A 21093-nucleotide genomic window follows, 5' to 3' on the forward strand; every position below is an offset into this window, starting at 1 on the left:
GACAAGAAAGCAAGATTGGCGACTTTGTGCCACTTCCTGAAACGATCATTCCGATCAGAAGATGATTGGCTTTTACTGAAAACTCCTGCACATCATTGGCTGACTATGAGGATCTCGCAGCTCATTGGACGTTCAAGGACTACAAAATGCCTCTTGAGGCGGGCACTTCCCATGCCTGAAATAAACTAAACATCTTAACATCCTGACGACCGGATATCCTTCCGTTTTAAATTCACGTTGACATTTTAAATAGGAATATGAAATTTTGCAGTTATTACAAATGTGTGCATACGACAATTATTAGACTAAAATGAATCAATAGCTGTCTGTTAATTAATGTTTACTGTGTGTACCTGAGCATTTAACAATAAACGACAAGAAAATAATCATTACGAATTATTTTGTATATATGTTGTTAGTTTTACATAAACTATGTCTTCTGTTTAAGATATTCCCACTGCAAGATGTTTCTCACAACTATATATTACTTGCACACGTCTCCGCAACGACGCAGCTTGGACTCTAGTCAGTTTTGTGTAGATGTAAAATCGAGTAAAACGCAAATCCTGGCAGAGTGATAACCTTACATTAAAAAAAAATGTAAAAAAAAAAATATCCAAAGATAAAATCATTAGTCTTCCTGAGAGTCAGAGTAGTCTAGTATTTAGACTTACTGCTCACCTCGCAAGGATCTTCAATTGTTGCAAAAATCTATTACAACTGTTGACAGATTTCACCACGAAGCCAAAACTTCCACCTATACCTACCTCACAGTAGCCAGATGTGTCGGTCAAAGACCGGTTTGCATCTAAATTAAAGTTCCTTCTTGTATCCCATATTGCTTACAGCACAAAGGTGACACCTTGTGTACAAATTGGTGAACTACATGAACTTCGACCTCTGTTTGGGAAAATGGCTTTTATACATGCATACAGGGTGCACTGTAGTTGATTTCACGTTGAGTGTCCCTAAAGTTTTCTCCAGGCTTTACGATGGGCAGGGAAAATTACAGATTAGTGATAAAGAGTGAGAGAGTCTTTTTATCCATGCAGCCACTCATCACCAGCAGCATTTCACATTATTTTGCATTTTTGCTACAACCTGTCAAATTCTATGACTTCCTTCAAAATAAACACATCTCACTGTTGCCTCAAATTAAAACAGAAGTGGAAAATGAAAAACTAAATAGGAAATAACTAAATTCACTTCTACTTATGATCTTAATCTCTGGTACATGGGATATGTTTTACCTCAGATGACAGGAACTGTTCATTTTCTAGATTTGCTGTCTGTTTTACCCAATAACACCACTATCCACCTTTCATTGTGGCAAAGCAAGATGTTATCGCTGTAATTCTGCTGCCGTTGGAAAATTTAAAGGTATTAAAAAAAGTAACTACATTTTGTTACGGACATCTATGCCCCCATACTAATGGTCAATATGTCCCTTTAACTAGGTAATGCTTGTGGCTGGGGACGCCCTGAGATCCATTACTTAAAATGTTTTATGCTAGTCAGGTTTTATATTGGTGCTATATATTAACGGATGATTATTACTAATGCAGCACTGTGCAATCAGTAATAAAGCATTACATGCATCATATTTTATAGGATGATTATATGTTGATGTTCAAACTATGAACTATGTTTTTCAAATACTTGTGGTGTAGTAAATTGGATTTGTTTTTAAAATGTACAGCAATAGAATCATAAAGTAATATAAAATGTAAGTGCATAAGTAAAGCAGAAGTCACTCAAGATTGTAATTGCATATAGTATTTGAGTAAACTATTATACTACAAATACAACTTTGTTTCTGAAATACATGCAAACCCACCAAAGTAAATTATATTTACTGTTCTATTCTGAACTGTGAAGTGTATTTTTATGCGCTATCGATTGCTTTTTAATGTTTTCACTTCTGACCTTTGACATAAGCGTGTACGAGGGGCATTTGAAGGCAGCATCAGTCTTTTGATGAAGGCGGGATCGTGTGTCGCTAACACGAAACAATCCAATCAGAGGTCAGATTCTCACATAGCAACTCCAATCAAAGAAGAGGGACTGACTGGTTGCGAAGGTAGTGGTAGTGTTGCTGTACTGGATGAAGCAAGTGTTTCCTTAGGGCTTTCTTGCTGCTACGTTTAGTAGCAACGTTCTGCCGATATATCTGTTAAGTTTGGCGGCTAACTATCAGGCGTTTAATGTATCTTGCGTAATAATCCAGATTCTACATGTTAACACTGCAAACTAGCTTGCGAGGTGAACGTAACCTTGTCTGAAAAGCATCTCTGAACATAATTGGAACACGAAATTACGATGCCATCCCCGATGGAGGGATCTTCCAGAGAAGGTGACCTCTTTACTGTGAAACATGAGCTGAAAAATGGTAAGTTAGCCGCGAGCTGGTTAAACTTTTAATGCAGTCCGTTTTATTTTACATATACCTTAAGGAGACACGTGCCCTGGAGAAATGTTAGCTGGCTAGCTTGTAAAAACCAACTCTGTCAATGGGCATTTGTAGTGAGCGCTAACATCAACGTTAACGTTACTCATGTCCAAAAACGGCAGATGAAGGCTAAGGTTCGCTGACTGTCCTTACTACCTGTAAGGCTACTGCTAACTCACGCAAACTAGCGTTACCTAACCGATTCACTAACGTTGGCTAACCGCTACTTAATGACTATGGTCAACCCGGGTAATAACATTAGCTTAAGCTAGTTGTTAACATTTAGCAAGGCTAAATCAGACCACCGACAGAGATTTTAAGCAAGTCCATGCCATTGCCGACGCCTTAACTTAACAGTAATTACTAAATGAGTTGGCTTTCCGGTTTTTGCTTGGATTTGTGAGCGGTCACAGCTAACTTCTCCTTAGCCAACGAAGAGCAGACACCGCGGCAGTGCTGTTAAATCACAAGAGTAAACGTTAGCTTGGGTTCATTCTGCACATTATACAGGGGTGTACATCAGCAGGAACGGCCGGCACTGTTGGCTCGTTTAATAATTGTGCACAGGTAAATTTCTAGCGAGACTTGTTAAATGAATCCTATTCAACAACATCCTCAAGGTAAAACTGTGACGGTTGTGCTGGATCCTACTGGCTCTTGTTTTTGTTTATTACTGGATGGTAGAACACAGAGAAGTACTGTTGACATGTACCAGCAGCTTCTCAAAAAATTTGTCCAAAAAGGAAAAACGGATATATTATTGACTGTTGCAATTCCCAAATATTCATAATTGAGACTTCAGCGACTGTGGTTGTTTTGAGTAAAGTGGCAAATCTGATGTTACTCATTCAATGCAGAGGGTGGCTGAATGAAGTTGGACACTGCCTCAGCTACAACTGGTTTATAATGACACAGTGCTGCTGTTCAGGCTGCAACATGACTATGCTGCACCCCCATTTACTGCCCTGCCCTAAATATGCAGTCAGTCTAGTTGTCCCTGGTTATATTTCACACATTTTAGCTACTGTATCACCCTAACGCTGCTTTAGACCCTTACTGTAGTTTTTGACCCAGTGCAGACAATATAGCAAAATAAATAGATAAACAGACCAGGCTTCTTTTCATGTTTGCAAATATCAATTCTCAATTTTGTGCAAAATCAGCACACAATGGAACTGATTACTCTGTCTTTCTCTCTTAATCATCCATGTAGATACACATTTTTGTATGGAATATTGGACATAATTGCTATAGTTTGTGTAATCTCAGTCTTGGTTGTGTTGATGCTGATGCAGTTGCCATGGTTTTGTTGATGAAGACAGAATAATTTGGTTGTAATTAGATGTTGGGTTTTTAAGATTGATCCTCCAGGAAACCAACCAAAATACGTAAGTTAAGGAATGCTTTTCATTTTGAAGCACACAGGCATTTTCCTCCTGTAGACTGAAGAGGTTCCTCTTGTCTAGCAGTAAGGCACCATCTGGTTGGACACCTCTGTCAGTCTATTAATAAACACAGAAATCAAACTTGGCCTTGGCAGGGTGAGCTTGACAAGGGTGTTATGCAACCTGAACCTCTGACCTCAAATTTGAATGGCAGCGTTGTTGTTTTGAAATGACACTGAATGCACCCGAAGTGCCCGATAGTTGCAGCGTTTCTCCTTGTGTGTAACAGGAGAAGCGGCGGGAAAGATTAAATCAGCCGTCTTAATTGCTCAGTAACCTATATTTTCGGAGTATGAGACAGAAGGAATGTATTCACTACAATGGACATGCATGTCTGAGATTGTGCTATGCTTATTCAGCCGTACTTGGATACTGTGATGTAGAAAGTCACAAGGAGTCACTGATAGTGTGTGGGGAATTCACTGAAGATCTTTGATGTAAGATAATGACCTTTTGCTGGTTAACTTAGCAAGTTTGCTTGCAGTTACATGAAAGCCTATTTTTTACTGCTTAGAGAGTGTTAGGAAAAAATAAGTCAGCACAATAATTATTTTCTTGAGGTCTTTGTTTACATGAGGGAAGTTTATTGATTATGCATGTGTTACGTCAGCAGTATTTGCACATTTTCACAGTGAAACAAATTTCGCCATTGCAAGATGCCCAGTGCTGCTAAGTCTGTTTATGTCAGCTATGCATTTCTTTTAACTACCACCCAGATTTTCCTAAACTTTCCAGTGTTTTAAATTGCTGATCCTGCAATTTAAAGCCCACTTTCCCAACCTTTTCCACTACATTGGCCTTGAAGCATCATGGTTGCGTCTCTGTGTGTCAAAATGAAATACAAGAATACATTATTCATAACAAGGGCACCGCAAAACACAAAGTGTAGAGGACCGTAAAGTGGTGCAGTGTGCCTTCTGGCATCCATGCAAGGGCAAAGAACAGCTAATCAGTTTCAAATGTACTGTATTTACATCTCGGCTTTATCAACAGTATTGAATAGACACTGAGAACGTCTTCACCGACTTTGACTCGAAGCTCGTCACATCATTGTTGAAATATCAGTTTGTTAGCTTGCTGGTTTACTAAGCATCACTTTACCCTTTTATCATTTAGGTCCAGAGAAGGACCAGGATTAAAGGTGGTCTAAAGGCTACTGTAAACTTTTGAATCAGACCCTTCACTATTATACTACAATCCATTATGTGTACCTAGTCACATCTTCAACATCTTGGTTTTAGTACACAGTATTTTGCCATTATTATTGAATAGCTTGCAGGCTGTTAATCCTCTAGTAATGTGGCACCAATCATGGTAGGTGGGAGATTTATAATGCAACTGCAAACAGCAATTTCAGTCGCAAACAGTGGGGCTCTCAGTGCACTGAATATAAACATGCATTTTCCCATGTTGGACATTAGCCTCAGTGGAAAAATACCTAATGTGGAAAATATTCTTTGTTTCTTTTTAAAGTCTAGCTGCTCTTTGATATTTTGAAAATATACTTTCACACACAATTTTCTGAGAGGAATGCATCTTAAGGGAGTACATGTATTGTACTGATCTGTAAAATGACTATTTGTTATTTCTTTTTTGTAGTGTTTTTTATTTAAGCCACATTGTTTTCTGACATGAATTTAGTGGTTTATCTGATTCTCTTGTCATATTTTATTTCTGCTCTGACTTCAGCCAACCTGACGGGCCATGTAGAGAGGGTGGGCATTGAAAACTTTGAGCTATTAAAGGTGCTGGGCACAGGAGGTGAGTAAAAGTTTAGTCTCTCTCTCTCTTTCTCTCTCATTTAGATGATAGTTTACATCCCATCCGATATTGTGTGTTTTTTGAATGATAAGTGTGAGTTTTTTTTTTAAGCCTCTGCTCTGCACTGAACTTTGCTCTCTGTCTTTGTTTATTTTAACCGCCAGCATATGGCAAGGTGTTCCTCGTGAGGAAAGTGAGTGGTCATGATGCGGGGAAGCTGTATGCCATGAAGGTTTTGAAAAAGGCCACTATTGTACAAAAGGCAAAGACTGCCGAACACACACGGACAGAGCGGCAAGTGCTGGAGCACATCCGCCAGTCTCCATTCCTCGTCACACTTCACTACGCCTTCCAGACGGATACCAAGCTGCACCTCATTCTCGGTCAGGATATTTTATATGAAACTGCCTTTCATGCGCAACAGATTGACACTGTGTTATGTTTATACAAACAAAAGAAAAGGTTAATGATTATCTTTAACCCAGTGAAAGATTTTCACCAGCTCAATGAACTAGTAAAAACAGAAACTTCAAAGAAGTGTTTGCCCTTCGCTGCAGAGAAACGAAGCAGCTTCATCATATTGAATAAAAACATGACATGCATCATGTCTTCCATTATAGATTATGTAAATGGTGGGGAGCTCTTCACACATTTGGTGCAAAGGGTGCGATTTAAGGAGCAAGAAGTAGCCTTGTACAGTGGAGAGATTGTGTTGGCGCTAGAACATCTGCACAAGGTAACTCCCAGATTCAACACAATCAAGGCCTCTTGTCTCTTCAGAAGGTAACGGTTGTTGCTGACGTATTTTGTGTTTCACTTGCGCCTGTTGTTTTCTTGTTGCAGCTTGGGATTGTCTATCGAGACCTGAAACTTGAGAATATTCTACTGGATTCAAGTGGTCATATAGTTCTCACAGACTTTGGCCTCAGTAAAGAATTTGATCAGGTACAGTACACAGGTAGCAGTGACACTGTGTTGACCAATCAGGTTTTAGTAACATTTGAGTCAAAAACTGATAGTTGTGGGGTTGTTTGCTTATGTTTCCTGGTCACTGTCAATCAAATCTGATCAAACCACACCCACACAGTTCCGATGTGGCAGATTAGCAGGGTTTTTGAGAGTTAAGATCCTAATGAATAGTGCCTACAGATCTGTGTCCTCGTGCAACATGAGACCAACAAAATAGCGCCACTCTCAAATAAAAACTGCTTTATAGTCAAAGGGAACCTTAAAACATTATAAAGAAACACAGAAAAGACTAAGATCCTATGTGTTTTGTGTTGTATTTTGATTGGTTATTGATGAATTTGTGCCTTTGTTAAAACAGATGGAACGGGCGTTTTCTGTCTGCGGCACCATTGAATATATGGCTCCAGAAATTGTGGAAGGCGGAGAGTCTGGACATGACAAGGTAATTTGTAGTTTTATGTTTTATACTGTTGTCTGTTCAATCAAATCAAGCACCCCATGCTCTCCCCTCTGTATTCCTGAATGTGTGTGCACTCTGCTGAGATTTTTCTTTTAGTCTGTTAAGCCAAAGTCATGGCTGGCTGCTCTCATGCTTTCCAGGCGGTGGACTGGTGGAGCCTCGGCGTGTTGATGTACGAGCTTTTGACTGGCGGATCACCCTTCACCGTTGATGGAGATGAGAACTCACACACAGACATTGCCAAGTATGGGTTCTCCCCGATCATCAGCCACAGTTTTCTGCCAGCCTTCAGTTGTAATCTCTCCACAACACTGACCATATCTGTCTCACACATCGCAGGAGGATTTCAAAAAAGGATCCTCCTTTCCCCAAAGATATGGGACCACTGGCCAAAGATGTCATCCAGCGACTCCTCATTAAAGATCCAAAGAAGAGACTGGGCTCAGGTCCTAATGGAGGAGAGAATGTAAAGAAACACCCGTTTTACCAGGTGGATCTCATTGCCTGTCATGACTCTTCCACAATATTTAGAAAAACTAAATGGCAGGGTGGGCTGTTACTATACATAATGGGGCTGTTTGAGGGACTAGCATTTAGGGAAAACTGAGTGTTTGTATAAGCTATGTTAATAAGGATGGGGATGAACCGCAATGTTTGTCCTTTTTTTTTTTTTAAACTCACTTCAGAAAATTAACTGGGAGGACCTGGCAGCTAAGAAGGTGCCTGCCCCGTTCAAGCCAGTGATTCGGGATGAGCTGGACGTCAGCAACTTTGCCGAAGAGTTCACGGAGATGGACCCAACCTACTCTCCTGCAGCTCTGCCTCAGAACTGTGACCGCATCTTCCAGGTGAGAGGGTGTTCAGGGATGTCAGACAACCACACTGTTTCTTTGTTGTTGTTGTTTACAGACAGGAACATTCCTTTGCGCTCCGTGCAGGTCATTGCACAGGACAACGTTTCTATTTGCATCTGCTTTGTGCTGATGTTTGTCTGGGCTTTGGTTGCAGGCAGTGTGAAATGTTGACACGGATGAAAAATCGCATTATACATTATCCGCTTTTTGTCTGCGACTATATTTGACATACTCCACAGCAATCGAAGTAATCAAGTGAAGTTTTGAATGTCCTCAAAAGGCTGCTGTAAGTCAACATGAGTCTGTCTGTGTGCACTGGTATTCAAATTGACTAAAGGGGCTTTTATTGAAGTAATTGCTGCCATATGCAGCTCTTATTGAAGTAACAGATGTGAATGACTATTTTTGATGTAGCTTTGAACCATAATATGGCCCACAACTCCGTGCCAGCTGATGGCTGTCTGATGTATTGCATGAAATTTCAACTCTGATTGCCTTCTGGATCCTTGAGCTCGGTAGATCAATAGATCCATTAACGGGCTTCTCTCATGGAATAAAAGGTTACACTTTGAGAGCATCACCACGTCTGTCTCGGTTACGCCTTCAGTCTTTGATTGCCAACTTCATCTTGGCTTTTTTCGCTCTCAGCTGCCATTCACATAGTCTGAAATTTGTGGTCTTTATAATTTGCAAGCCTAGCAATCTCTGAGATAACGACAGCAATCCCAATTTTAAACCGTGCACTTGCTCCCCCACCGTGCCTCACAAAACAAAATTAAAATTGCATTAAGAGTGCCAAGATGTAATTTCACAGCAGAGCAATCAAATATTCAAGCCCGGCAATTTAGGGCATCTCATTCATTCAACATCCATCCTTCCGTCCATCCATGGCTGTCACCACATACCACACAGCTGTGTGTGTGTCTGTGAAAAAGGGAAAGAGAGATTAATGCCAGCTCAAAGCTTTGGGCTCCCCACAGCTGGAATTAAGCAGGCAGTGCTGCACAATGACAGGTCGAACAATAGGAACAGCTGGACAGCCACTGTCACTCACAAATTAACAGAACTCGGATGGGCTGACAGGCTGGTGTGACATCTGAGGAAAAATTCACAGCAATTTAAAGTTTTATAGCAAATATGGATTTATGTAAAATACACTAAGTGTCTGTACATTTCAGTAATATAAAAAATTAAACATAATCCAGGGACTTTAATGCTGTAGTCTTTACTGAGGCCATAAACTACAGCAGTGGATGTTTTCCTTTCCTCCGTCCATATCGTCTCACTTTATGTCTTTGTAAAATGTAAACACCAAGAGTTCATGTGTGTCTGTGTGCAGGGCTACTCTTTCATGGCCCCCTCCATCCTGTTCAAGAGGAATGTGGTGATGGACGACCCTGTCCAGCTGTGTGGGGGCTCTGAGAGGCCAGGCTCTGCTGCGGTGGCCCGCAGCGCCATGATGAAGGTAAGATGAATGGACTTGGATCCCCCGTACAAACACACTTAAGCTAATGGCTGCTGTCACAGACAGATGAGACTTCTTCCCTCCTCTCCATTCCACTTTTTTCCCTGCTGTACTTTTGTTAACTGTGCTCAGAGTGAGCTTTCAGACATGAGCCTGTTTATTTGACGCTGTTTGTTCATGGATGCACTTGTGTATCTGTGCAACAAAGTACTTTTTGGGGGGCTAGCAGTGCATTACCTTTTTTGCATTCATTGGGTGTCAAGTTTTCAATCAATTTAACAGATGTCATTCTTTTTAGCAGTGTTTGCATAAACAACAAAATGCTTGAACGTTAAATTCAATTCCTTTTTAGCTTGCATGTAACCTTGGTCAAACTATACACTTTAGAAAGGGGAAGTTTTAGCTGAGCAGTCAGGCAACGATGTGCTCAGAATCCCAATACAGCCTCAGCTCACTGTGCTGTCACAAACTGGAAACTAGCCAGACAGTCTGTCTGTCTTGTCTTGTCTTGTCTTGTCTTGTAGTCCTCTTCAGTATCTTAATTCAGATGTGTAAAATCTGGATGTTTCACTGCTGGGTTGCTACGTACAGTGCATTTGCCACTTTCATACTTCTCTATTTGTATGCAAATGAATTTGGACAGCATTGCACAACAAGAGAAGTTTTCTGGGTTCCTCATAAAATGGTTTTCATGGACTGCTGCAGATCACAGAGTGGTGATATACTTCATACAGCAGACAGTTATTTTAAGCACAAATCTGCAACAAATTTGAATTTTACAATCCTGCAGAAAAGCAATGTTTTTTTTTTTTTCAAAGACAAAAAAATTATAAAAAAGAATATGAGATATAACACAGAATATAACAAAAAGTGTACCAAGGACATGATCTGTATTAGGTAAAGCCAGTAGTCCCAGTATTCCCCATAAAAAAGATAAAAGAAGGCTGAGATTAATATTAATTTAGAATTTGCTGTAATATATTTTAATATAAAAAATAGTTTAATGCATTTTATGACCATTTTATTGAAGATTTAATTTTGAGGTGGTTCTTTAATTGAGGTCACTTGCAATTAATGAGCATGCCTCTCAGTTAAAATGTGTATTTAACCAAACACCTTATTTTGGTCCTGCGTTCCCTCCTGCAGGACTCACCTTTCTATATGAGTTATGAGATGGACCTGAGGGACAGCGTCCTGGGAGAGGGTAGCTTCTCCATCTGCAGACGCTGCACACACAAGAAGACTGGACAGAAATACGCTGTCAAGATTGTCAGCAAGAGGTACAAGCTCACGGCCTGCAAGCTCAGATGTGTTTGTCAACCCAGTCACTTTTGGCTGTGTGATGTTTATATAGTTTCACTGGATAAATCGGTCAGCCCCCCTCCTCCTCTCTCTGGCAGAAATTACACTGATGTCAGCTAACTGTAAACACGATCTTACAAAAATTAGACCAGAAAATTTCTGTTAAACTGATGAATGCAAAAGAAGATCATAATTTGACTTGCTTGCATTATTTCTCATATTTTTATTTACCCTATAACTCTGTAAGGTTGCCAGATTATTTGGTTAGATTGGGTTAAATAGATGGAAATCCATCTCTGCTTACCAACCTGGTTGTTTTTTCCGGCAGCTGCTACAAAATAAGCTTTGATCGTGTGTGTTGACTGCAGTCCTACACTACACTCCTACACTGACAGTGTGGCACCAAATATTACTGCTCTAATAAGACTAAGCCTCACTTTGGTGATTATTCTGACACAAACACACTTTCACCACAATGTTTTTCCATTATGTGGAATTTTTCCTTGATCAAGTTAAAAAAGTCAGTTTGGTTTCAGAGCAAAACTGCGCCCAAAATGTTTATAGAAATGCCTTTGAAATTAAAGAATGAATTAAAGAAAAATGCCACACAGCCCACAAAATCATACAAAAAGTAAAAAGTTTAATGAGTTTCTCAAGCATGTTTTTACTTCTCCCTGTACATCATACTGACTGTTTATTTGCTAATAATGGACGTCAAGTTACTTGTGCATGATTCGTCAAATTGCCCTGTTTAGACCAAAATAGCATTTGAAAACCTGTTAAAGGATACAAAAGCTGTCCTCTGAAAAGTCAATTTCTCTCCCTACTGTGTTTGTGTGCATTTATGTTGTATTTCGTGACAGTCATCTGGCTTCCTGCTTGTGTTTGCTGTAGGATGGAGGCACAGACTCAGCGGGAAATAGCAGCCCTGAAGCTCTGCGATGGCCACCCTAACATCGTCAAGCTACATGAAATTTACCACGACCAGGTAAGGTTGACCGCGGCGGCCACATTAGCCGCCATAAATTCTGTTTTGCATAGCTCTCTGTGGAGCCTGTGGGGACTGCAGCCTTATTAAGTCCTGGAACTGGAGCAAGGCAGATTAATGGGGAAGCTTGAAGCCCTCGAGGTCTGTCTCTGTCTCTTCAAGTATTGTCCCATAAACATCTTTCTGTGTGCTCAATATTTCACACCATACATATTTTTAACTGCAGCTGTACAAACATCCATTTTATTACACTGAATAGAAACAACCTAGATTTACTTATGTTGCTAATCGAGCCGCACTCTCAAACCAAACAAAGTGTGCATGTGTTCCAACTGAAGCTTACCTCCGTTATTTGGATGGTGTGCCCGCGTGGCTGACTGTGTACAGTTTCATTAGCTCCGGTCCTTCAAGCCTAGGAGCACCACTTTAGTCCTGATGAGCTCAGTGGGGTTATTACTGTACCTCAGAGTCCTGTGACCCAGATCAAAGCAGCGCTGCCTCGCCTCGCCTCAACTGAGTCCTGCCTTTGTTCCACAGACCCAGCACTAATGAGAAACTCTACCCTGCTGCCCAGACACATTATTCCCTTCCCAATTTGTTTGGCCCCTTTCACTTTTACTGAATACCATTATGGTTTGATCTCACCATCATGGGATCAAGGACGGCCTGTTTTTGCTATATTTATTATATTATTATTAAAATCTCGCCCACCATTTCACACGTTAACATTGCGCTGTTTTCAACTTGCAATTCAATGTGTGAAAGCAAGATTTGAAATAAATTAGCAAACACTTTTCGATATTTGTTTAATTGCAAAACCTACGAACGTTTGCACCCACTGTAGTATTTCACAGCATAAAGAATAAAGGTTGGAAATGGGTGTAACAGAGGTTGGTGCCAAGTGTAAATATACTTTGTGTGTGTGTTTGCTGTAGCTCCACACGTACCTGGTCCTGGAGCTGCTTGGGGGAGGGGAGCTGCTGGAGAGGATCCGCAGAAAGCAACATTTCAGCGAAACAGAGGCCAGCCGCATCATGAGAAGGCTGGTGTCAGCTGTCAGTCACATGCACGATGTTGGAGTGGTGCACAGGGACCTTAAACCGGAGGTATTGCACAGGCACTCAGCAGGGCTAATGCTAGAAATTCTTTTCTCTCTGTGCACAATTTTTATCTTTGTGATGAAAACAGACACACTGGATCATTAGCTTTTAGAACAGAATTACTGTGTTTTTCTGAACTTAGTATGATCTGTTGTATTGTCATTCTCACTCTGCAATCTTCTGCACAACAAGAGTAAAATTGTTTGACCCTAACATGGGTCAAAAGTACCTGGTCAGAAAAGTCTTGATGTCCAATTTATTGAGCTCTTGAGTGGACCAGTTTTGCAGAGCAGAAAGAAATGATTGCTGTCTGTGTCTTGAATTGCTTCGTAGAACCTGCTCTTCACAGATGAGAGTGAGAACTCCGAGATAAAAATCATAGACTTTGGCTTTGCTCGCCTCAAACCGCCAGACAATCAGCTCCTGAAGACTCCCTGCTTCACGCTGCAGTACGCTGCACCAGAGATACTCAAATATGATGGCTACGATGAGTCCTGTGACCTGTGGAGTCTGGGGGTCATTCTGGTGAGTGGGTGTGGGATGACAGAGCCATGCTCAGGTTAAAACAAAGTACTGACAGTCGGACTGATGCAGAATCGTTCATATTCAACTGAACATGAATCTGAGGGGAAAGAAACACTTGCAGCCTGTCACTGCAGCATTTCCACTGGTATGATTTAATATAGGAGTTTGAACATAACAGGAAAGAAAACTTAAACAAAATATCCAACTTCGTTAACGTTAGTTAATCATTTTGTGACAGTTCTGATAACTGATCAATTAAATAATTTATCAAGTAAAAATACCAAAGTATTGCTGGTTACAGCTTTTGAAATGTGAATATTTGAGTGTTTTCAACTTTTGTCTCCCCCCTCTGGCAGTGAGAGTAATTACACAAACATTGGCAACATACGTACGAGCCCATACTCCGCCAAACTTTTCGATGCCGTATCCTAATCTGTGGCAACGGGTGCTCCCCCTTCATCACTGGAAAACCAGTCATCGCTGGTCGTCGTAAAACCCATCACTTCCGTCACAGACGCCAGATTTAAAAACTCTGTGAAACACAGAGATTTATCTGGTGGCGACTGGCTTAATCAGCTTTGTGTGATTAGTTTATTTGTTTGTAAAAGTCCTACACTCCAGCTTAAATAGTGCATTTCTGGCAAATTATCAAATATGTTGAACTTTGAACCCGATAAGAGTGTTTAATGTCAGAATGTTCACTTTATACTATTTAATATTAATATGTTCAGGTTAAAAGTTACTGTGGATACTCGTAGAATTTCGCCCCACATTAAGATTACGTTTCCGGTTTGATGACATTAATGCTACTCAGCCAGGAATAGGATTAAATAGCAGATCATTGATTAGCCCTATTCAAGAACATTATTATTTGTGACTGCACAGTCACATAACAAGTATATCCATCACTTCCCACAATGCCCCAGAAAAGTGACCTGATTATAAATTTATAATTTTATAAAAGTCTTTTCAAAAGCCACAGCTCCAAGCTCCACTTTAAAGTTGTTATTCAAAATGCTGCTAACTGAAGTATTTCGAAAACCAAATGTTTAATCATGAGCCCCACACAGTGTTGATTTGTTGATGTTATCCAGTTTATGGATTAAACATTTGCTGCAGGCCATTCTGATTAAGCAATCAGCTGTTTTTCTAACTGATTTGGGCTGAAGTTTAGACTTTCAGTGCGTGTGTGCGCGTGCGTGTGTAAGTGCCGTGTTTTTGCGTCTCAGTGGCCACATGCATGTATGCATGTGTGTGCGTGTTCTGTTTAATGTGCTTCGCATGATATTCATCTCGCGCTCTTGTTCAGCGCTGCAGCCCTCAGCATCCTGTGGTGAGCTGACACAGTTTACGGCTCACGACGGAGTGAAGAGCAACCAGCCCGGCTCTCAGAGCTGGTGAAGGCTGCGCTCAGATGAGGTGGTGCTTCCCGGCAGCGGAAATGTCATCCTGATTCAACCTTTTTCTGGTTAGAGGAGGAAAATTAAAAGGAGAGGTAGAGAGGAGATGGAGAGGGCACATGGGGGGGCGGAGAGTTGAGAAAGAGATTTCTGTACTTGGCCAGTCATCCGTATAGAGTCTGGGCTTCCTTGTACAAGTGCTGTTTTGCACCGTCGCCCCCTGGGGGGATATGGTAGTAGTGTGCCTCATGGAGCTTTGATGAAATGGCTACTGACAAGCTGTGTGCACAATGCCCTGGAAGCAAAGTGAGCCAACACGGAGAGGGAGGGAGAGATCAGAGCACGACAGATCCTCTACCGCCAACAGGGCTGTTCCCAACTACTGTCATTTTAATGAGAAATCTGAGGGCAGATGTAAGCAGGCCAAGGTGAGAGTACGCTGTTCTTTCAGCTGAGCGCAGACCGCTCTTCTGTTTAGTGCCGGTTCAACCACGGTCAACAACATGCAGCATAACAATGGGAAAACGTGGACAGTCGTGATCGGTTAAGAGCTCTTTGAGCATGTTGTTATTTCAACAGCCGATATGTTTTATCATTGATGCCAATTACTTTCCCGGCTCATCGCAGGCAACATGACTAACATTTTTTGCGTCACTCTGACTGTAAACAGTTTATATTTGATTTACAGTGTAGATATTTAAGCCCGGAAAATGTATTCCTGGTGTTGTGACAGCAGTGTGTGTTTTTGTGTGTTTTTCGTCTGTTGGCAGTACACCATGCTGTCTGGCCAGGTGCCTTTCCAGTGTCAGGAAAAGAGCCTGACCCACACCAGTGCAGAGGAAATCATGAAGAAAATCAAACAGGGGGACTTCTCGTTTGAAGGCGAGGCCTGGAGAAATGTGTCCCAGCAGGCCAAGGACCTTATACAAGGTGAGGATGAAAAGTGGTGGCTCGGTGTTAAATCCAGTGTCGTCGTCACTTCGCCGCTACATCCTTCTAGTTTGGTTTAGAGCACATTTATAGTGTGTTAGTGACAGAAGTTCAGGATTTTAGAGGAAATTGCTTCACAGTGTGTCTCTAATGTAAATTGGTATCATGCCCCCTCCTGTATTTAGACCACACAAAATGCAGGTGTACAGGAATCACTCTTATAACAAAGCTTAACGGTGCTTTCACACTTCAACTTGGTTCAGCTCTGGTTAAAATGGACCTTGGTGCGTTTGCCTGGTAAAAGCTGTTAGTTGAACCCTGATTTGGACCAATCAGCCAGACCTAGAAAAGGTGGGTCTCAGTCCACCTCCAAGCGGACTCTGGTGCTATTTGATTGTGGCGTGAAACCAAGCGGACCAACCACAGGATTTTTTAATAGTAGATATGTGATCAATTTCAAAAGCTAAACTACAAATAAATCCATTGTGAAATCTGTTTAGGAAGTGATCTTATAATTGATCTGTGTGAGCCATGTACATATTTAACATCATTTGGTAACCATGGTAACATGTCAGTGTGGATATTCTCCCTTGATTTGTAGGTCAAAGCTGCTGTTTAAACTGCTTGTATCCTACTCTGTGTACTTTGTCAAGTCCAATAGAAAGTGTGTGACAGCGATCTCACTGTAATACTGATCTTTGCAGCATTAGAAAACATCACAAATTTAGTGTCTGCTTCAAAAGACCTGTCAGCCAGCCACACAAAGTAGGTCACAGTGACTGAGGTTCCTGAAGAGGAAACCACTTCCTCTTTGTGGCTCACTCACGCATTAAGAGCGCTAAAGGTAATTATCTGTGTCTTGTTGCTGCAGAGCTGCTGACGGTGGACCCAAACAAGAGGATTAAGATGTGTGGCCTACGTTACAACGCCTGGCTCCAGGACGACAGCCAGCTGTCCTCCAACCCACTCATGACCCCGGACATTCTTGGCTCCTCCACTGCCTCCGTCCACACTTACGTCAAAGCTACCTTTAATGTACGCAATGACCAGCACTGCATGCTTGTTTTAGATGTAGGTCAGAATTCTCAACCTTTGGGCTTCAGGTTAAATTTAGGTTGAATTGAACAACTGCTGTTTAAACTGCCAACCTTCTGCTGCTGCTCATGGACCGTGCAGAAGCCTTAAACTCTTAAACCCATCTAGATTGACTCAAACCAGAATAAAGACATTGATGTTATATTATGAGGTGAGTTGTCTAAAGCACGGTTGAAATGGCCTGTCAATTAATCAATCGGGCAAACAGAAAATTGGTCGGGAACTGTTAATCAGCTATTTTTAGCAAGCCAAACATTCCATATTCTCAGTTTTGAGGACTTATTATCTTATGTGATGGGAAAACTTTTTTTGGGTGGGGGTTTTGAGCCCCAGTCCAAACAAATTGCATGGAAAAATGTATTTTCATTGGTAACATACCCTTGATTATGCCAAAAATGCAGTGTTTCCTCTATTAGACAAATTCTTAAAGTCATGGTGGGTTTCTAGCTCAGGTTGTAGCGCACAAGAAGTCTGTAGTGCAGTCTGTTGCCTCACATTTCCAATGAATGCACAGATTTAAAAAAAGACAGACCGATAAAGGATCAGCACTCAGTATCAGCTGAAGCCCTGAGTTTAAGAATCAGAATCAGTTTTGGGAGAAAGAGAGCTGGATCAGTGCATCTCTTGGAAAATGAATAATTCAGAGATCCCTCAATAACTGGCTCACCAGTCCCCTTTTTGTTTGTCCCAGGCATTTAACAAATGTAAGCGGGAAGGTTTCCGCCTGCAGACGGTGGACAAGGCGCCACTAGCCAAGAGGAGGAAGATGAAAAAGACAAGTACCAGCACAGAGACCCGCAGCAGTTCCAGTGAGAGCACCCACTCTTCATCCTCCTCCTCCCAGTCTCAGGAGAAGACTTCCGACGCCAACCCGCAGCCCTCCAACAGCACGCCTGTCAACACTCCTGTGGCGCTGGGACCGGACTCTGAGCACCAAGCAGCACATCCAGCCTTTAACTTCTCAGAAGGACAGTGAGACAGCGAGAGGAAAAGGCAGATTCACATAGTTTCATGAACCGCAGGATGGCTCGGACCAGCGTAGAGACCGCTCTCCTCTCTTTCTCTCAGTCCCCGGCAGCTCTCTGCCTCTGGCTCAATTGCATGGACGTCCGCACGTCTCCAAAACCAAGCATGCAGCAGGAGCAGCAACCGTCACCTCAATATCAATCAATCAATCAGTCATCACTAGCAATAGCCTCTCCTTTTTCTTTCTCTCTCACTCTCACACACAGACTGTATCAATCAGGGACTGGACCAGGAAGAAGTTGTCACCGGTGTCCAAAATGAAAAGGGCTGCCCTACTGCCCCAGGTCCAGACAGACAATGGAGAGACATCTTCAGTCTCATCATAAAATCACAGCTCAATCTGTCCGCTCCATGTACCCGTCTTTGTCCACGCCTCTAGAGGTTTCAAAGGGAAAGTCGTAGTGTTTACACCATGGATGCTTTGCATTTTTTTTTGTCAAAGGGAGAGAAGCAACGCAACGTGCTGCAGCGTAACGTAACGTGGGTCCACTTCTCTTTTCCGGGAAGTCTCTGCGAGATGGAGCAGGGTATTTATATGTGAATTTTACAGACTGAAATTATTTATGATAAGCTATATTGTTAACTTATTTATGGCTCAGACTGATCTGAAAAGAATTAATGGATATGGTGAGTCTTTTAAAAAAATAGAAAAAGACATTTTGTGTATGTGTCTGTTTTTCCCTATCAGCTCTAAAGACTGTTTCCAGGATGGTTGTGCATACATCTTTGTAATCATTGAAGACATCAGAGCTTCAAGTGCAAGTAGGTTACTGAGACACAGTCATGTAGATATTGTAAGATTATTATAGGCAAGAAGAGATTAACACCATTAAGCTACTGGTTAATGGTTGTGAAGCATTTTGTCAAATTTATGTTACCAAAGTCGTTTGGATTGATAGAATTATTTATGGAGGAGAATTTTGGGATTGAACTGCAGCTGTGTCCAGTGTTCAAAAAAGTCAAATTCCTTGTTTGTAAAGATTAAAGAAGCAAAAGTTTAAACATCTTTTTGTAGGAACAACCAAATGTGGATGTTGTGTGTTCAGCCAAATCTGTGGTTTTATTGTTGTATGGGGAGTACTGCCGCCCGCGGAGATGTGACCCCACAAGAAGAGCTATATTTAGATTTATTTCGCCTCTGATGTGGGAGCATGACTACTTCAAGGCTCAGCATTGCTGCTGTTCCACATATTCTGATCCTCAAGTCATTATATTTAGCCCGGCAGCGGATTTGCCTTGTGTGGTGTCGGACTTAATTGTCTAGTTATCACTACAACCAATTGGATTGAGCCGAGTGGCCCAAATGGAAAATTCAGATCAGCTTAGTGCGAGGTGAATGTGTCAAGAGGTTTGTGGTTGACTTTTCTGAGATCCAAGATGCCAAAAGGAAGCGTCAAGTGGCTTCCTTTTCAGATGAAACATGAGAGGTTTATGTGCCAAAATGCCAAAATATATGATTATTAGTTAGTTAAGGGTGGTGGCAGATTCACACTTTTTTAATGCAATGTTGTGCAAAAAGTTGCCCCTTGTTTCCAGGCTTAAAGTCTTACAACTATAAAATATAACCCTTTATGAAAACAAGTTCCTGCGGAGAGACCTCAAACACCCCTTTTACTTTCGACACCATCCCTTGCTCTATTTAAAATGTTGTGCTGCATGACTGAAATGGTGATCTTTGCACTGTGTGACAGCTCTCACTTTGAGGCAGATATCTGGTTAGTATTAAGCCCCCAGTGCATGATGTAAAATTAAACATCAACCACTTCTTTTTTCTTGTTTTTTATGGGCATTTTCTGGGCAGATTCTTACTTGATTTAACGTAAGTTTGTTCTCTTGCACATTTTAAACATCCCCGATTTAATTCGGGACTGAAGTTTTGTTGTTTGAGGTGTCATGGATGTAAACGCCGAAACCCCTTTTACAATAGCCTGAATCTTGTAATGTTCTAATATTACAATACTGGTGTTAGCCAAGGTAGTTAGGCTAGTAAACGCCATGCTCTGTGAATTGTTTTTTGCGAGTCTGTGTTAGTCTGTTTCCCTGGTAATAGTTGAAATACTGTATTCTGTTAATATGTACAAGGGTATTTGTGTTCAGTGTGTGAAGCTGCCTACAAACAGTTTCTCCTGCTCAATCAGGATACAAATTCTTAGTTGGACTACTGTGTGCATTTAAATACACTTCTTCATCTTCCATTTTAATGCACTCTGAATCTGAACCAAAGCATTAACTTCAAGGTAGCTGCTCTAAGCTGCATGAGATATTTCCTTTCATGCAAATATGCAAAGAAATGCTTCTTATATCACCGTTTCTGTTTGTTCTGTCCAATTGGTGAGATCCGTTAGATGTTTCTATCTCAGATAATTTTGTAACGGTGTACAGTGTGTTTCTTCAGAGATTCTTTATTGGATATATAATATCCATATCCAGCACATTATCATGCTTTAAACTATGCATCTCTTTGGACTGTTGTGTTGCTTTTACCATTTCAAGAAGACCTCACCAAATGGGTTCAAAAATAATGCTATAAAGGGTGTACCAGGATGTACATATTGTGTACTTTTACTCTCATGGCATCAGCCACAAAAAGAAAAGTGGGATCCATTGGCATATGAAAAGCTGGAATCCTTGGAGCTAAACACTACAAAACTCTTGTATAACTTAGTTCGCATGAGTTCCCCGTTGCTGCCTCATTAAGCCTCTTTTCTTTTGTTTGGGTGTATTAATAGCTCAAGTGGAGGAAGAGGAAAAGTGTCCTATATTGAGCTCCCCTCTGGGAGCCAGGTTCTATTAGCTGATGTACTGCAGTGCTGTTTGTTCCAAAGAAAATACCGTTCTCCACTCACTGCCTCTGTGGGACCCAGCTCACTTTTCTTTGTGGGGAAAATAACAGTGCATCCTGGGAAAGGGTTGCTTTAGTAACGTCTCTTGGGGCTGATTTTCAAAGTCGGTTTTCCCCCTTTGATGAACTTTAGCGTGCCACTATGAGGAGGAGGGAGGCCAGTTTTGATTCGACATCCTTGTCTTTGACAGGTTTTTTTTTTTTGATGAAAGTTGGTCTGCAGTGCTACAGTGCTTCCTCTTTTTTTTTTTTTTTTTTTATTGCTGCTCTCTGAACGAAGGTTGAAAGCTATCCACCTGACCAGATAAACCTTTATACCTTTTTGCAACATTAGTGAAAGGGCCGGTAGTTTGAACTGTTTTGTATAAACCAGCATCTGCTGTTACGTGTTTCAGTCAGAGGACTGGACTTCCATGTGCTTTGGAGACAGTTGTGGGTGCCAAAGCTGAAAGCGATACTGAACATCTTACACTGAAAGCGCG

At 41.3% G+C, this 21093-nt stretch overlaps 1 protein-coding gene across 1 annotated transcript; it reads left to right on the plus strand.

The window, feature by feature from the left end:
* Nucleotides 1-2134: 2134 nt before the first annotated feature.
* Nucleotides 2135-20766, plus strand: rps6ka5 (ribosomal protein S6 kinase, polypeptide 5). The gene is made up of 17 exons (XM_041953160.1): nucleotides 2135-2389; nucleotides 5584-5655; nucleotides 5820-6038; nucleotides 6276-6391; nucleotides 6499-6600; nucleotides 6983-7066; nucleotides 7225-7328; nucleotides 7424-7574; nucleotides 7771-7932; nucleotides 9278-9403; nucleotides 10550-10683; nucleotides 11600-11693; nucleotides 12629-12799; nucleotides 13127-13318; nucleotides 15489-15648; nucleotides 16520-16683; nucleotides 17435-20766. Exons 1-17 carry the CDS (start codon nucleotides 2320-2322, stop codon nucleotides 17717-17719), a joined length of 2406 nt encoding a protein of 801 aa, XP_041809094.1. The 5' UTR covers nucleotides 2135-2319; the 3' UTR covers nucleotides 17720-20766.
* The last annotated feature ends 327 nt before the right edge of the window (nucleotides 20767-21093 follow it).

This window comes from Chelmon rostratus, chromosome 15 (genome assembly GCF_017976325.1).
Source record: "Chelmon rostratus isolate fCheRos1 chromosome 15, fCheRos1.pri, whole genome shotgun sequence".
NCBI lineage: Eukaryota > Metazoa > Chordata > Actinopteri > Chaetodontiformes > Chaetodontidae > Chelmon > Chelmon rostratus.